A 16,858-nucleotide genomic window follows, 5' to 3' on the forward strand; every position below is an offset into this window, starting at 1 on the left:
GGCCTCGATATCTCCCTGACTGGTAACGCCTTCAGCTTCTGCGTCTCTCTGCTGGTCCTGTCTACCTGTGTGGGGTGAGGGGCAAATTAACGAGGACGTGAAAGAGCACTGTTTGTAATTATAAAGCATCCTTATTTCAGAAAGCATGACAAGAGAGAAGCATAAGGTGTGGTGGAGGGTGAGAGGCTCTCTGGGCTGACCTAACAGCAATTCAGCTTCCAATATCTGGCTTTTCCATTTCTTAACTCAAAAACCTACAGCTTGGCATGTTAAAAAAAAAAAAAAGCTAGAAAGGAATAAAGGAATGAGCCCTTTGCTAGATGACGATGAATGTCTTTAATAAAGGAATCATCTCTCTAGACATACAAAGCGTCTATCTTTCTCAGGCTGGAATTGCTTTATTGGGGTGAATAAAATACCCCCAAATGGATAAACAGCTTAAGAAGGCAGATTTATGTGGCAACAAGTGATCTAGCAAGCTCTGATAATGCACGTTCAGTGCTCAAGACAAAGCCTCCCAGGGGTAACACACTGTTTGCATAATCTTTATAAATATCTCTGCTTTTTATGCTTATCATACTTGGTGTCATGGTGTGTAGCCGAGTGAGAAGATGAACTCCCACTCACCTCTGAAACGCGAGCAGCGCCTTTCTCTGCAGGACCTCCTGCATCCCTCGCAAAGAAGCTAAGAAAAAGTCTCAGTTAGTCAGGAGCATGGGAGATCAGGGAGTTTTTGACAAATAAGCCATCACAAAAATTACACATGCAACTGGCTTAAAGACAACAAGTTCTAAGATTCCCTGTGCCCAGTCCTAGAGCAGGCACTGTAGAAGACAGGACATGAAGCCCGATCCCGCCCCAGAGAGACCTGCACTTGGTGGCTATCACATGAACCATGCCAAGGGGACAGTGGGAGCTGGAAGTCACTCTCTGCAGCCTCAGGCTTATGGGGGCATCTTCCAAAGACCAGCTGGGAACCCCAGGAGGCATGTCTGTCCTTCTGAGTGTAGGCGTGGCCCTTGTGGGGCTGGATCAAGACCACCAGCAAGTGATGACCCTGGGCCAACAGCACCAGCTTGATGCTATGAAACACCAGTTTAATTCCCAATTGGGCAATGGCCAGGCCCACTGATACTCTGGTGAGCACACATGGAAGGAGCAGGCATATCCAACACTGGTACTGGGAAATCAGCTCCACACTGTGAGGCCCCTGGCTGTGAGCTGACACTATCCCCCTGCAGGGCATGTGAGAGTCTTCAGCCTGCCTAGGAAGGAAAAGGGGCAAGAAGAAAGGTCCTGGAGGAACCTGTTTGTGGTCAAGCCACACGAGGCGCTTGTCCAATAACTCCAGCCTGGCAGCTCCCAGTCTGACATGGGACCAAGAGCCCTGCACGGCTACCGCCCAGGCCCAACACAGAACAACAGTGACCGCAGGAGGGAACGGCAGGGCTACTCAACTGAACCACGAGTTCAAGAGGAGACCCAGTGGGGCCAAGTGACCCTCCCAAAGTTCCAGGGCCCATTAGGGGTATGCTCTGAACTAAGAATATTGTACAGAGACAAATCCATGACACTAAAGTCTCTCTTCATTGGAAGTCTACCACATTTGAAGCAAGGTTTGTGTACGGCCAATGAGGCCTATGAATGTGGAAACTTAGTCAGAGATTCAGCCCCCAAAGGTAATTGCAATGCTCAGATTCCCCAGGGTCTTTGATATTTTAGGACCTGGGGAAAGGACCGAAGTAATTTGTTAAATAGATTCCAAAACTACAAAGTAAATAAAAAGAAGGAAGTACTGCAGAAGTGTGCATGGTACTTTCCCTAAAGTGGGGAGGCAGGCTTGCAATGGGAGGAACAGGAGGCGGCCTCCCTGGGTGGCCAGCGGGGTTCGAGCTCTTGAGCAGGGTATTTTGCTTCATACTCATTCGTTGTTATACATTTGTTTCAGAGATTTTTTTTTTCGGTATTTGTGCTATATTTAACAACATGTTCAAATAATAAGAAATCAGAAAAACAATCTGTATTTCCTGTAAACATATGGCTGAAACTTCATCAAGCAAACTATAATTAAGATCTGGCTTTTAGACAGAAGCCCTTACAACACAGCTCTAAGCACATGCGAGGGGTATGAAGCATAGCACCTCAGAGCCTAGCTGTTTGGGGAGACGCCCCACTTGCACGCGTGTGTGAATGGAGGTGTGAGAAGGGGGACAACGCTGCTTCCATCCAGTTAGGGAGTTAAGGGAAGCCATGTGGGAGTGTTTGCCCTTGAACTCTGCTATGCACCTCTTCCTAAGATTTAATGCCCCTTCACATGGGATGGCGTGGGCCAGGAACTAGGCTGGGACAGGTGCAAGGCTGGGCTGAGAGAACCATCTCTCTGCTGGTGCCTCAGGATGATCCTTTGCACTCTCCTAAGGCAGAAGGGGACGGTGGGGTCCTGCCGAGCAGACATGGGCCCCCCGGGGGCGGGGCTTCTCTCACCATCAGTGGCCTGCAGGCTGTACGTGAGTCCCAGAGCTAAGTAGCCTTTGGCCTTGAACTCGGATGTTTTCTCTCCCACATCGACAACAGTTTTGGCAAAATTTTCAGCTTCTTCCAGCTGAAAAATGAGACAAGTTAAAAACAACAACAAAACCTGCAGAATTCCTAGCATCAGTTCCCATAAGCATCTCCTGCCAAAGAAGGATTTCTGATGTGCCTCTCTGAGGACGACTTCCCACTGAGCCTCCTCAGGATGCCCACCTGCCCTCTGCCCCTTAAAGTTTCCCTAATCATTCTTTTGCCTTCTTTTCCAAAGTCATGCTCATGCTTTTTGTTTCTTTCCATCTTTATTGTTTATGGATTGGTTCTGTGATGAAGTTGTACTAGCTACTAAAAAGCAGAATTAAATATATTTTGTAAGGATAAAGTTCTTGGGGCTGGGCCGGCACCGTGGCTCACTTGGTTAATCCTCCACCTGCGGTGCCAGAATCCCATATGGGCGCCGGGTTCTAGTCCCAGCTGCTCCTCTTCCATTCCAGCTCTCTGCTGTGGCCCCAGGGGGTACAGTGGAGGATGGCCCAAGTGCTTGGGCCCTGCACCCGCATGGGAGACCAGGAAGAAGCACCTGGCTCCTGGCTTCAGATCGGCGCAGCACTGGCCGTGGTGGCCATTAGGGGAGTGAACCAATGGAAGGAAAACCTTTCTCTCTCTCTCTCTGTCTATAACTCTACCTGTCATATAAAAAAAAAGTTCCTGGGGTCAGCACTGTGGCGTAGGGGGTAAAGCCACCACCTGCAGTGCCGGCATCCTATGTGGGCACTGGTTTGAGTCCCTGCTGCCCCACTTTCAATCCAGCTCTCTACATGGCCTGGGAAAGCAGTAGAAGATGGCCTAAGTCCTTGGGCCTCTGCATCTGCATGGGAGACCTGGAAGAAGCTCCAGGCTCCTGGCTTCGGATCGGTCCAGCTCTGGCTGTTGTGGCCATTTAGGGAGTGAACAAGCGGATGGAGGACCTCTCTGTCTCTGTCTCTGCCTCTGCAACTCTGTCTTTCAAATAAAATAAATAAAGCTTTTTTTAAAAAAAAGAATAAAGTTCTTGGGTGGTGTTTTATGCTTTGGCCTTTTAAGAAAATGATATTAAGGATGCAAGTAGGTTTGGATTCTTTTTGTGACAAGTAGTTACAAAACTAGGGGGTAGCTGTTGTGGCACAGTGGGATAAGCAGCCACTTGGATGCACACATCTCATATCGGAGTGCCAGCTGGAGTCCTGGCTGCTCCACTTCCAACCCAGCTTCCTGCTGTTGAACCTGGAAGGTGGCACATGGTACCAGTACCTCAAGTACTGGGGCCACTGCCACCACCTAGGAGACTCAGAGGGGTTCCTGGTTCCCGGCTTCTGCCTGGCCCCGCCCTGGTTATTGTGGGCATTTGGGGAATGAACCAGTAGATGGAAGTGCTCTCTCTCTCTCTCTCACTCTGCCTTTCAAATAAACAAACCTTTAATAAAAAAATTTCAAAGCTTTACCTATTTGTTTTATAACACACAACACATGGACCTTGCACCAGCAGATTCTAGTGAGGAAATGTACATGTTGTGAACTTTACCCATGACAAGACCTCTTGCTCAATTCCTTAGCTTTAAAATTAGCAAGATTTCAACATGTGATGGCTTTTGGAAAGTCTTGGTTTTTTCCCATCTTTAATAATTTCATTTAAAAAATTTCAACAGTCATATACGAATTGTACATATTAATGGGATACTATGTGATGTTTCAATACATGAAACTGCTAATAGCAAAAATGTAAGAAAAAATACACACAAGGCTTGGTACTTGGATCTTTAGGAAAAATAAAGAAGAAGTTGGGGCAGGTATTACGGTGCAGTGGGTTGTGCCGCAGTATGGGACACTGTATCCCAAACTGAGTGCTGGCTTGAGTCCCAGCTGCTCAGTGCTTCCAGTCTAGCTTTTGCCAATGCCCCTGGGGGCAGCAAATGATGACTCGAGTACTTGGGTCCCTGCTACCCTCATGGGAGACCTAGATGGAACTCTTGGCTCTTGCCTTCAGCTCGGCCCAACCCTGGCTGTTGCAGACATTTAGGGAGTGAACCAGTAGATGGAAGAACTGTGTCTCTCTGCCTTTCAAATAAATAAATGTTTTTTAAAAACAGTTTTATTTTGGACACGTAGGGCTGCATAGGTTATAGTAATAAAGCAACCCTGGCTGGACAGAGGGCAGCAGAGTCGCTGTTGGATACGGCCAGTTCCAAACCCAAAGGCAGGGTCCACTCCTCCACCCACTCTTGGAAGTCTCGAGTTGGGCCCTCTGCTTTGACAATGTGCAGACTGTCAAAACCTACAGGGCCACACCCGACTCCCTGACTGTCAGGTGACAGTCTGCTCTCTCAAGATGTCTTTTTTCTTTCTACATTTTCCCAAGCAAAACTGAACAAAAACGAAGCACTTTCTTCACAAGGCTTATCCCCTGCAAGGTGAGCACACGTGGGAAAAAAGCAAGCAGCAGGCCCCTGACTGGGAGAAACCCAAGTGAGCAGGGAGCACATTCTTCCTGTCACTCATCTTGATATGAAATCAGAGGACATAATTAAAACTCCATCCTATGCGGCAGTTACCTACAGCACTGGCTCAGTGACTGCTCTGAGCTTTCTATTTCTTACTCAGATTTTTGAGGTAGGTATCAGAATGGTTACAAGTCAGGTTAATGCCAAAATCAAGCTTGATCAAGAGTATTTGAGGAAGAAGGTGTGTGAGGGACTGGAATGAAGATGGTTGGGTGCTTCTACCTTATAGCAACACCCAGGCTTGGACAACGGAGAACAATCCGAGGAGCACAGCTTCCTGGGCCTGCAATCCTTGCAGAGATGGATCTGAGTGTGAATTCCAATTCTATCTCACCAATGCTACTATGTAAAAAAAAGACATTTATTTATTTGAAAGGTTGAGTGACACAAAGAAAGGGAGAGAGAGAGAGAGGGAGGGAGGGAGGGAGGGAGGGAGGAGATCTTGCATTCACCTTGTGAATGCAAGCAACAGCCAGGTCTGAGCCAGGGCAAGGCCAGGAGCCAGGAACTCCATCCCGCATGAATGGCAAGGACCTCAGTATTTGGGCCATCTTCTGCTGTCTTCCTAGCATATTAGCAGGGAGCTGGATCAGAAGCAGAGCAGCCAAGACTCAAGCTGGTGCTCCAATAATGGATGCTGGTGTGGCAAGTAGCATCTTTGCCCAGGGAGCCACACTCTCGCCCCATTGCTACTTCTAAAGCACATTCTCATGAAAAAGAAAAACCCAGAGTGGCCCACATATCAGTCGCCTCAGTGTGGGGTGGGAGGCCTGAGGAGTCCAGGGGGCCACATTCTGGGGCCCGAGGCAGCTTGGTCTCTGGGTTGCTGAAGGATGCCTGTCACTATCTCTCTGTGCCTTGATGTGACGAAGGTCGGCAGCTGCCCTGGAGGCCATGGCCCGACTCACCCAGTGCAGGGAGCCCATGCACAGCTTGGCGGCGAGCAGAGGGATGGTGGCGTCGTCGGGCTTCAGGCGGATGCACTCCTTCAGCACCTTCACGGCTCGGGCGGACTTGGCAAGAGGAGATTATTTCTGTGAAACTCAGAATTGTCGATAGAACCAAATACTAGCACCTTCCCAGAAGGGTGCGTGGGCAGGTGCCCTCTGAATAAGGTTTCCCAACTGTGAGCCTGACCCAGCAGGGGCCTGGGGACAGTGAGGACCAGAGCCTGGGGCTTCTGAGTGACCAGGGAGTAAACTATGCATTGAGCAAGTGGAGGTGCCCCCTGGCATTGCCTTAACTTTGCTCCTTTCAGGTGAAGCCCTTGTACCAATAAGAAAAAACAGACAGTGGGTGCTTCTGTGATCATAAAAGATAAGACGTCCATTTGGGCTCCCAGCCCACACTTCCAACCAGTGTCACATGTGGCCCAATACACTGTATTGCCAAATATAATCAAAGTGTCTCCTTCAGGAATACATTAACATTTGCAAGTGAGACGGGGTCAGCCTGGAGACCAAGCTTTAGATCAGGCCCAGACAAAGTTACAGGGGCTAGAAAAAGGCAAATGTTTCAGAATTGTTCTTAGTGACATGTCCTCTCGGCCCCCAGACAACTCAGTTTGACGGCTCATGAAGAAAGCAGGCCGGGAGAGCTGCACACGGTGGGTCAGCCTTCCGCGTGGCTTGTATCATTCCAGGAAAGCCAATGACAGCCACGGACATAAAGAAAAGCACATTGCCCAGGACCACTTACTTTCCCAGCAGCCATTAGCGAGAGAGCAAACTGGTACCAGAGGTGGAACTCCTCGAAGGCAAACTTCATGGCTCTTTCTAAGCACTGGTTTGGGAAGAAAAACAAACACAGACATCTAAGAGTTGTCTCAACTGGACAGTGTGGATTCGTGCGTGTACACACTAAGAGAATCCTACAAGATCCCCTGCCCTTGAACGCTTACACTGTAACCCTCCACCTGCCCCTCCTGCCAAGGAATCTGCACGTGGACCGTGCACCCTGCCCGAGGCCAGACAACACTCACTCCACCAAAACCCAGTCCCTGATCTCAGGTAGCTGTCTGGTACAGGGAAAGAGGCAGGCATGCAACAACTCAAACAGGCCAGAACTGCTCAGGGACTCGAGGGTGAGACACAGCAAGCGCCATGGGAGGGACCCCAGGAGTCGGGAACGGCACCCAGGGAAAAGGGAAGCGGAGCTGGGCCCTGACTGACTGAAGCAGAGCTGCAGGAAGAGAGGCGGCACAGAGACGCGAGGGCACGAAGGGCGAGCTTTCACTGGCTTTGACTTGGCTGTGGCTGGTGGTGCCACAGAAAACCAGGCTGGAGGGCACAGGCAGAGCCGTGTCCCAGGGCACGTTATGGCAGCTCTGTCTCAACGCTGTCCCATCTCACTCCCTCCCCCAGCTTTGGTTCTCCCTGCTCCGTGCCCCCGCACCTCTCACCACCACAACCCCCTGTGAAGGTCATGCCTTCACCCTCCTGCTGCAGCCCTGCCCCACTGCCAGAAGCCACTAAATCACAGCTTCTTTGTCTCCCTGGTGCTGGCACTGAGCTTGCCCAGGGAGGAGCCTCTGGTCCCTGCACAGAGGGTGATGCGGTCCCGTCAGAGCTGTAGAAAGATCATAAGGACTGTGGTGAGGTTTAAAGCTGCAATGAAGGCAGGCCAGGGACAAGGTGGAGAGAATGGTCAGGGGCTCTAGAACCAAGAAATATGTCCAAGTTAGAATCAAGGACAGGAGGTCTTTGTGGGGGGAAGGGGGCACTGGTGAGCAGAGGGGCTGAAGGAGGCCCCCCAGTTTCTTGCCTGCACACCTGGGAGAAACCCATGGCACAGAAGGCCTTGCGTGTGTTTGCGAGAGGGAAGAGTGTGAAATGCCAGGTGGAAGGACTGGAGACGAGCAGCGACAATCTAGGCACACACTTGAGAAAAGTGGGGGAGCTACTGGAAGAGAACAAACCCCCCTTTCTACCCCACACCCCCGGAGCTCCCGAGAGAATGCCACCAGGCCAGAACCTTGGGCGTCATCTCTATGGAAGGGGATGGACCAGGGGTGTCACAACAGAGGTCACCGGGGATGGAGCTCGGGGAGGGGCAGGAGGGGTGTGCCGGGGCTCTAGGCTGATGAGCAGATGAGTTGGGGTGAACGGTAAGGTGGGGCGTGGGGTGGGGGAACCCCTTGTTCCTGTCCTCCTGAGCCCTTCACTGATGCAACAGCCTGGAGTCCCTGGTCCTATGTAGGGACGTCAGCCCTGTCCTTCTAGCAGAGAGCGGAGACTGAGGTGGGAAATCGGCTCACGGAGTGGACAGAGCAGGTCCCTGAGAGGTACCCTGCCATCAGCCCCTCGCCTAGCACTGCTCTCCCTGTCGGGGGGTGGGGAGGGGGTGGGAGGCAAAGAGCAGGGCTGGGAGTTTAAACAGAGAACTGGAAAGGTTTACATGACAACCAGAGCCGCGGGGGCATGGGACAGAGGCGCACTGCGGGGTCCCCTCAGACACTGGTGCGGGTGGGCCCCGCTGCCTTCTCTCTGTGATGATCTGACACCAGCCCCAGCAGAGGAGGGTGCAGGTGGGGCTGTCAGGATTCAAGGATACGGAAGGTCAAGGAGGGAGGGCCAGGGAACAGGCGGCAGGACAACAGTAAAGCGAGGTAGTCAGAGACAAGAGAAAATTCCAAAATTTTAAATGATCTTTAACACACACAAAAAAATCACAGGACACGGTGTGCTGGTTGGTTTCCTGTGAAAATCTGTCCTAGTAAGAATCCACCCAGAATTGAAGCGACAAGCAGGGGATAAGCACCTACTGCACGCCTGGTGATGGTTCAGGACGGGTATCTACAGATCACAAGCAACACGGACAACAGCATGAGCCAACAACAGGGGCAGTCCCGGAACTCCACGCTGAGCACTGGGGAGCAGCCAGAAGCTTCCGGGTGAGGCTCCCAGGAGAGCCCTGCAGAGAAACGCGCCCTCGGCCAGCACACGCTCGGCCCCAGCCCTGCCTTTGGAGCAGCAAGGTGAGGCTGCCAGGAGGGACAAGCTTGTGGACAACTGAAGTGGGGTCTAACTTTTGTTCTAGGTCTATGCCTTCTACCTGGAGAAGCACTAGAAGTATAGGCATACATGCGGTGCACAAAGTGATAAGGTTTATTTAAAAGGTGAGAAAGCAAACACACACACACACACATACGTGTGGGCACAGATGAGGAGTGGGGAAGGGGTGGGAAGGGGAGGTAGAGAGAGAGCCCCTTCAGCACCCCATCTGCTCCTGGCCTGCAGAAAGAAAAAGGCCCTTCCTAATTGCCAGCCTCTTATGAGGTCAGGAGGAGAATGGCTACACGGCACCACCACCACCCCTACCCAGTCCCAGGTGAGAGAATATGGAAATACATCCCAGGATGGGAGTGGCTTGACCGACAAGCAGACAGCTAGAATTTACATGGGGTGGGGGCCTGTGATTGTACCTCCAGTTTCGTGGTCCTAGGCTAACTCTCTCTTATCACAAGCATCCAGAATGATGTGGCAGAAACAGGAAGTGCCTGGCCTCTGATGCCAGAGAGCTGAGGCTGCCACTCAGGCCTCGAACTGCCACCACCCACCAGATTTCTTGTAGGGGCTACAAAATCAACTCGTATGTGGTTAAGCTGCAACCTCCTGGCTTTGTTCATACCATCTGGACACCCACCCCCCCCAAAAAGGACGGACACGGAGTGGTGGGGCTGGGATCCGACCTGACTCCTGCTGCTACAGTGACAAGTGACAAGCAGCTGCTTTGTGCCTTGAGGAAGCACCTGGGGTGGTAGGGGAAGGGGGGAGGATGGCAAGGAGGGATTGGGGGTAGCTGGTGCAGGTCAGAGGTGGCCCGGCTGGGATGAGCAGGAAGGACAGGGATTAGGAAGAGGAAGGCAAGCAATGGTGGATGATGGAGGAGAGGAAGGAAGAATGATGTCACCGCGGCTGAAATCAGGCAACGGAGCCACCAAAGATGGGGGTGGTTCCGGGAGCTGCACTCAACTACTTAAGACAGCACAACCACTAGGAATTCAACGCACACCCAGACACGGCAGTGTTCAGGTGCCTTTTTCTCCTCCTTTTGCCAAGAGGAATGAAAAATCTCAACTGTTTTCCTGGTAAACAGAGGAGCTCAGCAGCTGAAGCTGTCTTCAGAATCAGAAAGCCGGATGCTATAAATAAGAGCGCATCCTATTTCCTTGCCTGCCAAAGGCTAGCACGCTCATTATCCCACAGGGGAGAAAGCCCACGGGAGAAAGCTGGGATACGTCCATCCCGGTGCAGAAGGAGAGTACCAAGGGGTGGCCCTCGCCCTCGCCAACAGTGGAATCACAGAACACAGGGCCAGTGGGGATGTCGGGAGCACCCAGTTGAGCACCCCAAGAAGACCTTTGCCATTTTGGCTGCTATCTCTCCAAAACCCTCCCAATTTTGTAAGGGCAGAGGGGCGCCCAGATAGAAGGGCAGCAGCAGGGGTGTGTCACACACCTGCCAGGCCCTGAACCTGGGAGCAGGGAGGAAGGGGAGGGGCTGCGGATGTCACTCCGGTGGTCAGGCCTGAGGAGGGCTTCCAGCAGGCAGGGCCTGGCCTCCTGGGTGTCTGCTGCAGCCTGCACGCCAGGTGGGTGCCGTGAGCCGAGCGGGCAGATCCACACGTTCCTCTCCTCCCTGCTGGTTCCCTGAGCAAACGCCTAAGCCCCTCTCCCAACAACCCCTACCTTCCAGCCCCCAACAAGGAGCCACACAGCTTCTGCTCCAGCATTTCCCGACCTGTAGGGCTGCGTGTGCTCCCGCCGTGCCTCAGGTGTGGGCCTGGAAGCGCTAAGTCAAGGCTAGCCATCACCGCTTCCAGTCATGTTTGCCTTCTTGTGATCAGAAAGAAAACAACACCCGCGTAACAACACCCAGTGCGTGAACCCTCACGTTTACTGGGTCAGAAATGACTCTTCCTTTCGCAGAACGTTGCTTCGCTTTAGAAAAGGATTCCATCTGAGAGCCCTGAAAACAGGGCACAAATGCACAGAACTGGGTGAGAATGCATGTGTCTGTTTACTTCTCTAACAGGCTTGTGGGGAACACTGCATCTGTAGCCAGGCTCGACTTACAAGTACTGCGGCATACGGGCACCCGCATGAGAGGCCAGGGTCAAGGCAGGTGGGGGATCGCCCCCCACGCACAGTGAGGACACGCGAGCACAGAGGCTTCAGCGACCCCACAGGCCTCAGCAAGCAGTGGCAAAGCCAGATGCAGCCGGGGCAGTGCAGTTCTGGAGTGTGCATGTCTACCAGCACCCCTGCTGCCTCTGCACACCCCCTTACCAGGCCCGCTCAGGCTGCCGACAGCTAAGACAGGCTCCTCAAGGGGCCACGTGTTCCCCAAACTAGTTCTGAGACTCAGCGATACTGCCACTGCCTATGGGGCCCCTGTTCCTGCGGCCTGTTTGGGAACCTGAGGCTGGGAAGGATGGGGGTCCCTCTGGCTTGCAGAACCTTCCAGCACCGGGCGGCCGGCGGCACACACAGCCCATCTCCCACTGGAGCCAGGCTGAGGCAGGGCGGGCTTGTCCTCCACACTCTGCAGCCTCATTCACAGTTCACATCCCCCCAGTCTGGACCTCTCTCTCCTCACTTTAACAACCAATGCCCTGGTGCTAGCGCTGTGGCATAGTGGGTAAGCCACTGCCTGCAGTGTTGGCCTCCCGTATGGGCGCCGGTTTGAGTCCCAGTCATTCCCCTTCCGATCCAGCTCTCTGCTATGGCCTGGGAAAGCAGGGGAAGATGGCCCAAGTGCTTGGGCCCCTACACCTGCATGAGAGACCCGGAAGAAACTCCTGGCTCCTGGCTTCGGATGGGCACAGCTCTGGCCATTGCGGCCAACTGGAGAGTGAATCAGCAGATGGAAGATCTCCATCTCTCTCTCTCTCTCTCTCTCTCTCTCTGCCTCTCCTTCTCTCTGTGTAAATCTGACTTTCAAATAAATAAATAAATCTTAAAACAAACAAATAAAAACCAACATCCCACAGAAATCCATGGCGTGTCATAGAGTTAAAACATCTGAGTCAATAATTATAAAGAGTATTTTAAAAAGCTCATGGAAAAGTGAAATTAAAAGATACTCTATTTTGGTACAAAAAGTCTTTGCAAGCCATGGGCAGTTTTTTTTTTTTTTTTTAATAATGAACTTTTTTTCCATGAACTTTTCTAAAAATTGCCTTGTACCAATTAGGCCTTTAGTCCAGTTCAAATGAGGGTTTTTGTCCTTTTTTTTTTTTTTTTTTTAAGATTTATTTACTTGAAATGCAGTTACAAAAAAGAGAGAGAGAGAGAGAGAGTTCCATCTACTGGTTCACTCCCTCAAATGACTGCAACAGTGGGGGCTGGGCTAAGCCAAAGCCAGGAGCCAAGAACTCCACCCAGGTCTCCCACATGGGTGCAGGGGCCCACACGCTTGAGCCATCTTTAGCTGCTTTCCCAGGCACAACAGCAGGGAGCTTAATCAGAAGTGGAGCAGCTGGGACTCAAATCTGCACCCACCTGGGATGCCGGCATTGCAGGAGGTGGCTTAGCCTGCCAGGCCACAACACTGGCCCCAAGGAGCCTTGTGTGGGCTCCAGGCATCTTAAGACACACGGCAACACACACTGGCTCTGAAAAAGCGCCCAGGGAGCTCCAGATGTTCCCGAAATCTTGATGCCCGTCATCATGCGTGGTGCGTGGATCTGTAACCTGTCCTCCCCTAGGTTTCCCAAACATCAAGAGGATTGACGCCCTAAGCTGCTCCATCCCTCTGTCTAGAGGCAGACGCCCCAGGTGAGCGCACTGAGGATAAAGGCTGGCTTCTCCCTAGGAACACCTGCTACCTGGCTCCCCACCCCTAACATGGGTTGTCTGCTCACCGATTCCTTTTGGCTGCCCTTTTAAGAACCCTAAGTCCTATCTGCATGTGTCAGAGTGAAAACGCCCGGTGTTAAGGCTGTTGGGAGGTTGGAAACAGGAACACAAGCAGTAAAACGAAAGCATCCCCCTACCCCCTTTGGACAACAGTTGGAGAGAGGGAGGGGCACTGCTGACTATGGGCTTTCCTGAGACGGTCCTGTCTGGCGCACGGGGCTGGGTGAGAGGCTGCGGCATCACCAGGCCAGCATGGCAGAGCGTGCTGATGGGGAGCCCAGTCGCGGGCTCAGGGTGGTTCCAGGGGCAAGTGAGGAAACACCTGGGAAATGCTCACCAGAAGTCTGGCGCAGACTGAAGGCACCAGCATTCTAGAAGCCGAGCTGCTTTCCAGAGAGTCCGCAGGAGCAGCTCTTGCAGGATCCGACGGAAGGTGGGAGGAGAGCCCCTGGGAAGGGGGCAGGGACCCCGGCAGATGGCGAAGGGGGCGGGGAAGAGGGCGAGGTCCTGGTCCGGGTGCACTCGTGCTGAGGGCAGTGCAGGCCGGGAAGGGGGAAATGATGCACAGCTCAGATCCCTGAGTCACCCACACAGAGCAGCAGGTGACATCTCTGACTCACCTCCCTCGCAAGACAAGACGACGGATTTGGTAGCAGTGTTATTTCTACCAGGAAAGATAGGTCCATTGCTGTAACCACACCACTGCCTCCTTCTCTGAACGCCACAGAGCACTCGTGTAACACCATGACTATCTGGCAGAGCAATAATTAGGCCCTAAATGGCATCCTCATCACTTGAGTGGCAGGCAAAATGTCACTCGCGAAAATGCCTCAGTCTCTTTTTGCAGCCTCTTGTACACGGCCGCTCGGAGGGGCTCCAGGAACAAGAGCGCGCGAGAAGGGGACTCCACAGTCGCCTTCCCGTGTGCCAAGCCTGGCTACACACACTGAGTGCGTGGCAGCGACAGCTGCACGGCACCACAGGCACGGAGCTGCCAAAGTCTGGTTTTGGAGCTTCAGAGTGAGATTCAGCGTCCAAAACCCATGGGGGAAGGGGCAATAAGAAAACAACCAGAGCCCCTCACACAGCCAGAAGCCCAGGTCAAACTTTGTCACTAGGAAGGGAGCAAATGACACAGCGAGCTGGCTCCACACTTCACGCGTGGGGACAGCATGGCTGGACCCTGGAGCCCCCACAGACCCTCCGAGGCTTCAGGATGGCCTGTGCCCCACACCACAGCACTCGGGCTGACGGATGTGACCCTGGGAGGCTGTGGACCATGTTTTTCTTTAAGCTTCACGCGGTGCATGGCTAATGGCTCCTGTCTCCGTGTTTCAGCAGTGGAAGCTCTCCAAGCTGCTGAGACGTCTCAGTGGGCGCTGGCTCATCTAGGCCCGTCTTAATTGACAGGTGTGGAAACGAAGACCCAGAACGCAGACAGGGTCATCAGGGGGCAGACCCAGTCTCAGCTCTGCGCAGTTCTGAGTTCTGATTTCTTAATGAGCTGAACATCAAAGCACAAATTCAAATGGGGTGGGAGAGACCTGCTCTACAGGGTCTGCTGAGCTTTTGGGACTCTCAGCTACAGACACAAGACCCTACCCCTGCCCTCACCGGGCTGTGCGCAAACACAGTCAGCGTCAAGGCATGCTCAAGTGTTCTCCCCTCACAGTGGAAACAAAACAGAGCAAAGTCTGTACCTCATTCTTCCCCCTTTTTCTCTTTCCTTTAGAACAGCAAGACTGCTTCAGAAAGAGGAGTCACAGGGGTTCACTGCATTGGCAAACACTTAAATTAAAGGATAGCATTGCCTCTGGCTGTGGTGGAGGAGGAGAGAGGGGGTTGTTCTTCAAAGGTCACAGATTCTATTATAGAAGGTGGACGCTGGATGCCGCCTGCCCACACGCCCTTCTCTCGTGGAATCTGCGAGGACCTGACCATGTCTGTGGGGTGAGCAGGGGGCTCCAGGGCCCTACTCAAACACAACGCCACCTGCTACTCCGCTGAAGTGGCTGCTCCTTGTTATTCTTGGAAAACGCACTAAGTCCAAGAAATGGGCATTCCATTCCTATCCCACCCCTCCTCAAATGCCTCTCACCTTTGATCATCGTGTCTCCACCCATCTGCCCTTCACCTGTGCTGTAGCTTCCCCGGCAAAGACTACAAAGAGAAGGAAGGAGCTGAGCGCAGGACACATGGGCTGTTTGTTGTGTACAAAACACGCAAGTGCCCACTAAGTGCTCGCATGAAGGGATCCATACAGATTGGGTCAAGATCCAATGTTTTGACTGTCCTTGAAGGAGGGCCACGGGGGTGAATCACAAAGAGTCTGTGGATGGCAGCCAATCAGAACAGACCAGGGCAGAGGTCACTGTGCCACGGCCTGAGGGCCTCATCTGAGTTACCGCCTGTTTCTCAGAGCGGAGAATGGTTCTTATGGATGAACATCGGCCATCAGCTTGGTGAGAGGAACTTTGAACTGAAATGTCATCCCCCGTGTCGTGCAAACAACCTCATTCTTTTCATGAAAACGGCACTCAAATTTTGAAGTTTATCAATCAAACCTTCAGGGAGATTTGCTCTCTCTCTTATACATACACATTGTCCTTGATTTTGCCCCTTGGCCTTCAAAGGCTAAAATACTTATTATCTGATTCTCTATGCAGAATGTTTGCTGAGCCCTGGAATAAGGAATGGTGGCACCTGATACTGGGAAAAGGGACAATGTGACAACCGTCTTCTGAAATTTGAGGGCTGTTACTGAGGAGCCCTTTAGTTCCAGAGAGACAAAGTTCAGATGGATCCTCCCTTAGAACCCAAAGGGGATGGAATGGTATGTGTTACAAACTGGGTGTGCTGGCCACTTCACACCCACTGTGCCTGCTGAGCCTTGTGCTCAGAGTGGCCAAGCATCTTCCCTGAAGTCTCATATCCGGAGAGGGTAGAGCCAGCATCGGAGCCCAGATCTGCCCGGCTCCAAAGCTGAGACTTTCATTATACAACGGACACTTCCTCACAGAGGGTCAGAGATTCCCCACAAGGTCATTACAGAGGGGATTTTTCCAATAGAAAGATTATTGACACCACCAGCAAGAGAAGCAGGAACTCCACGTGCTCTCAGTCCTCACAGTAATCCTTGAGGGTGGATTCTAATTTGCCCTGGTTTCCCTATAAGAGGACAAGTAGGAGAAGTAAAGGAATGCATAGTAGGGAAAGCAGAACTCAGATGCAAACTCAAATCAGCAGAACACAAGTCACAGTTAAGATGGCAACGTTAGCCAAAGTGAGCTAGAGATTCAGTGCAATCTCTACAAAAATTCCAGTAATCTAATTTTTTCAGAAAGAAAAGCAAATCCTCAAATTTATATAGAATTATAAGGGCCCTCAAATAACCAAAATATCTTAAAAAGGACAAAGGAACACTCATATTTCCTGATTTCAAAGATTACTGAAAAGCTACAGAAGTGAGAACAGTACAATACTGCACAAGGATAAACATACAGGCAATGAAACAGAATTAAGTGTGTAGGAACAAAACCCATGCATGTATGGCTGATTTATTTTTTTTACAAGGGTGCCATGTCACCCTATAGGGAAAAGAATAGTTTCTTCAACAAATGGTGTTGGTCCCCTACCTCAAATCATTTATGAAAATTAATTCAAATGGATCAATAGCTTAAATACTTATATAAGAGAAATACTTCTGTGACACTCATAGAAAGAAAACACAGGGATCAATCTTCATGACACCAACAGCATGAGCAACAAAAGAAAAAAAACAGGTACACTAGATTTAACCAAAATCAAAACCTTCGGATAACGTCGAAGGGCATCATTCAGAAAGTAGGGGTGGGGGTGGGCACTCTGGTGCGGTGGGTTCAGATGCCAGCTATGACACCTGCATCCCATGCTGGGGTGCTGGCTCAAGTCC

The 16,858-nt window shown here is 51.8% G+C and overlaps 1 protein-coding gene across 16 annotated transcripts in view; it reads right to left on the reverse strand.

Moving 5' to 3' along the window:
* The window catches only part of TTC7B (tetratricopeptide repeat domain 7B), a 243,600-nt gene that overhangs the window by 92,675 nt on the left and 134,067 nt on the right, over nucleotides 1-16,858 (reverse strand). For all 16 annotated transcript variants that reach the window (XM_070065535.1, XM_070065534.1, XM_070065536.1 and 13 more), the window contains 4 exons: nucleotides 6,765-6,848; nucleotides 5,975-6,079; nucleotides 2,485-2,602; nucleotides 628-685 (listed from right to left, as the gene is read on the reverse strand). In XM_070065535.1, the coding sequence (XP_069921636.1) occupies nucleotides 628-685; nucleotides 2,485-2,602; nucleotides 5,975-6,079; nucleotides 6,765-6,848 (365 nt within the window). The remainder of the gene's footprint in view (nucleotides 1-627; nucleotides 686-2,484; nucleotides 2,603-5,974; nucleotides 6,080-6,764; nucleotides 6,849-16,858) is intronic.

The sequence above is a fragment of the Oryctolagus cuniculus genome, chromosome 20, assembly GCF_964237555.1.
Source record: "Oryctolagus cuniculus chromosome 20, mOryCun1.1, whole genome shotgun sequence".
Lineage (NCBI taxonomy): Eukaryota > Metazoa > Chordata > Mammalia > Lagomorpha > Leporidae > Oryctolagus > Oryctolagus cuniculus.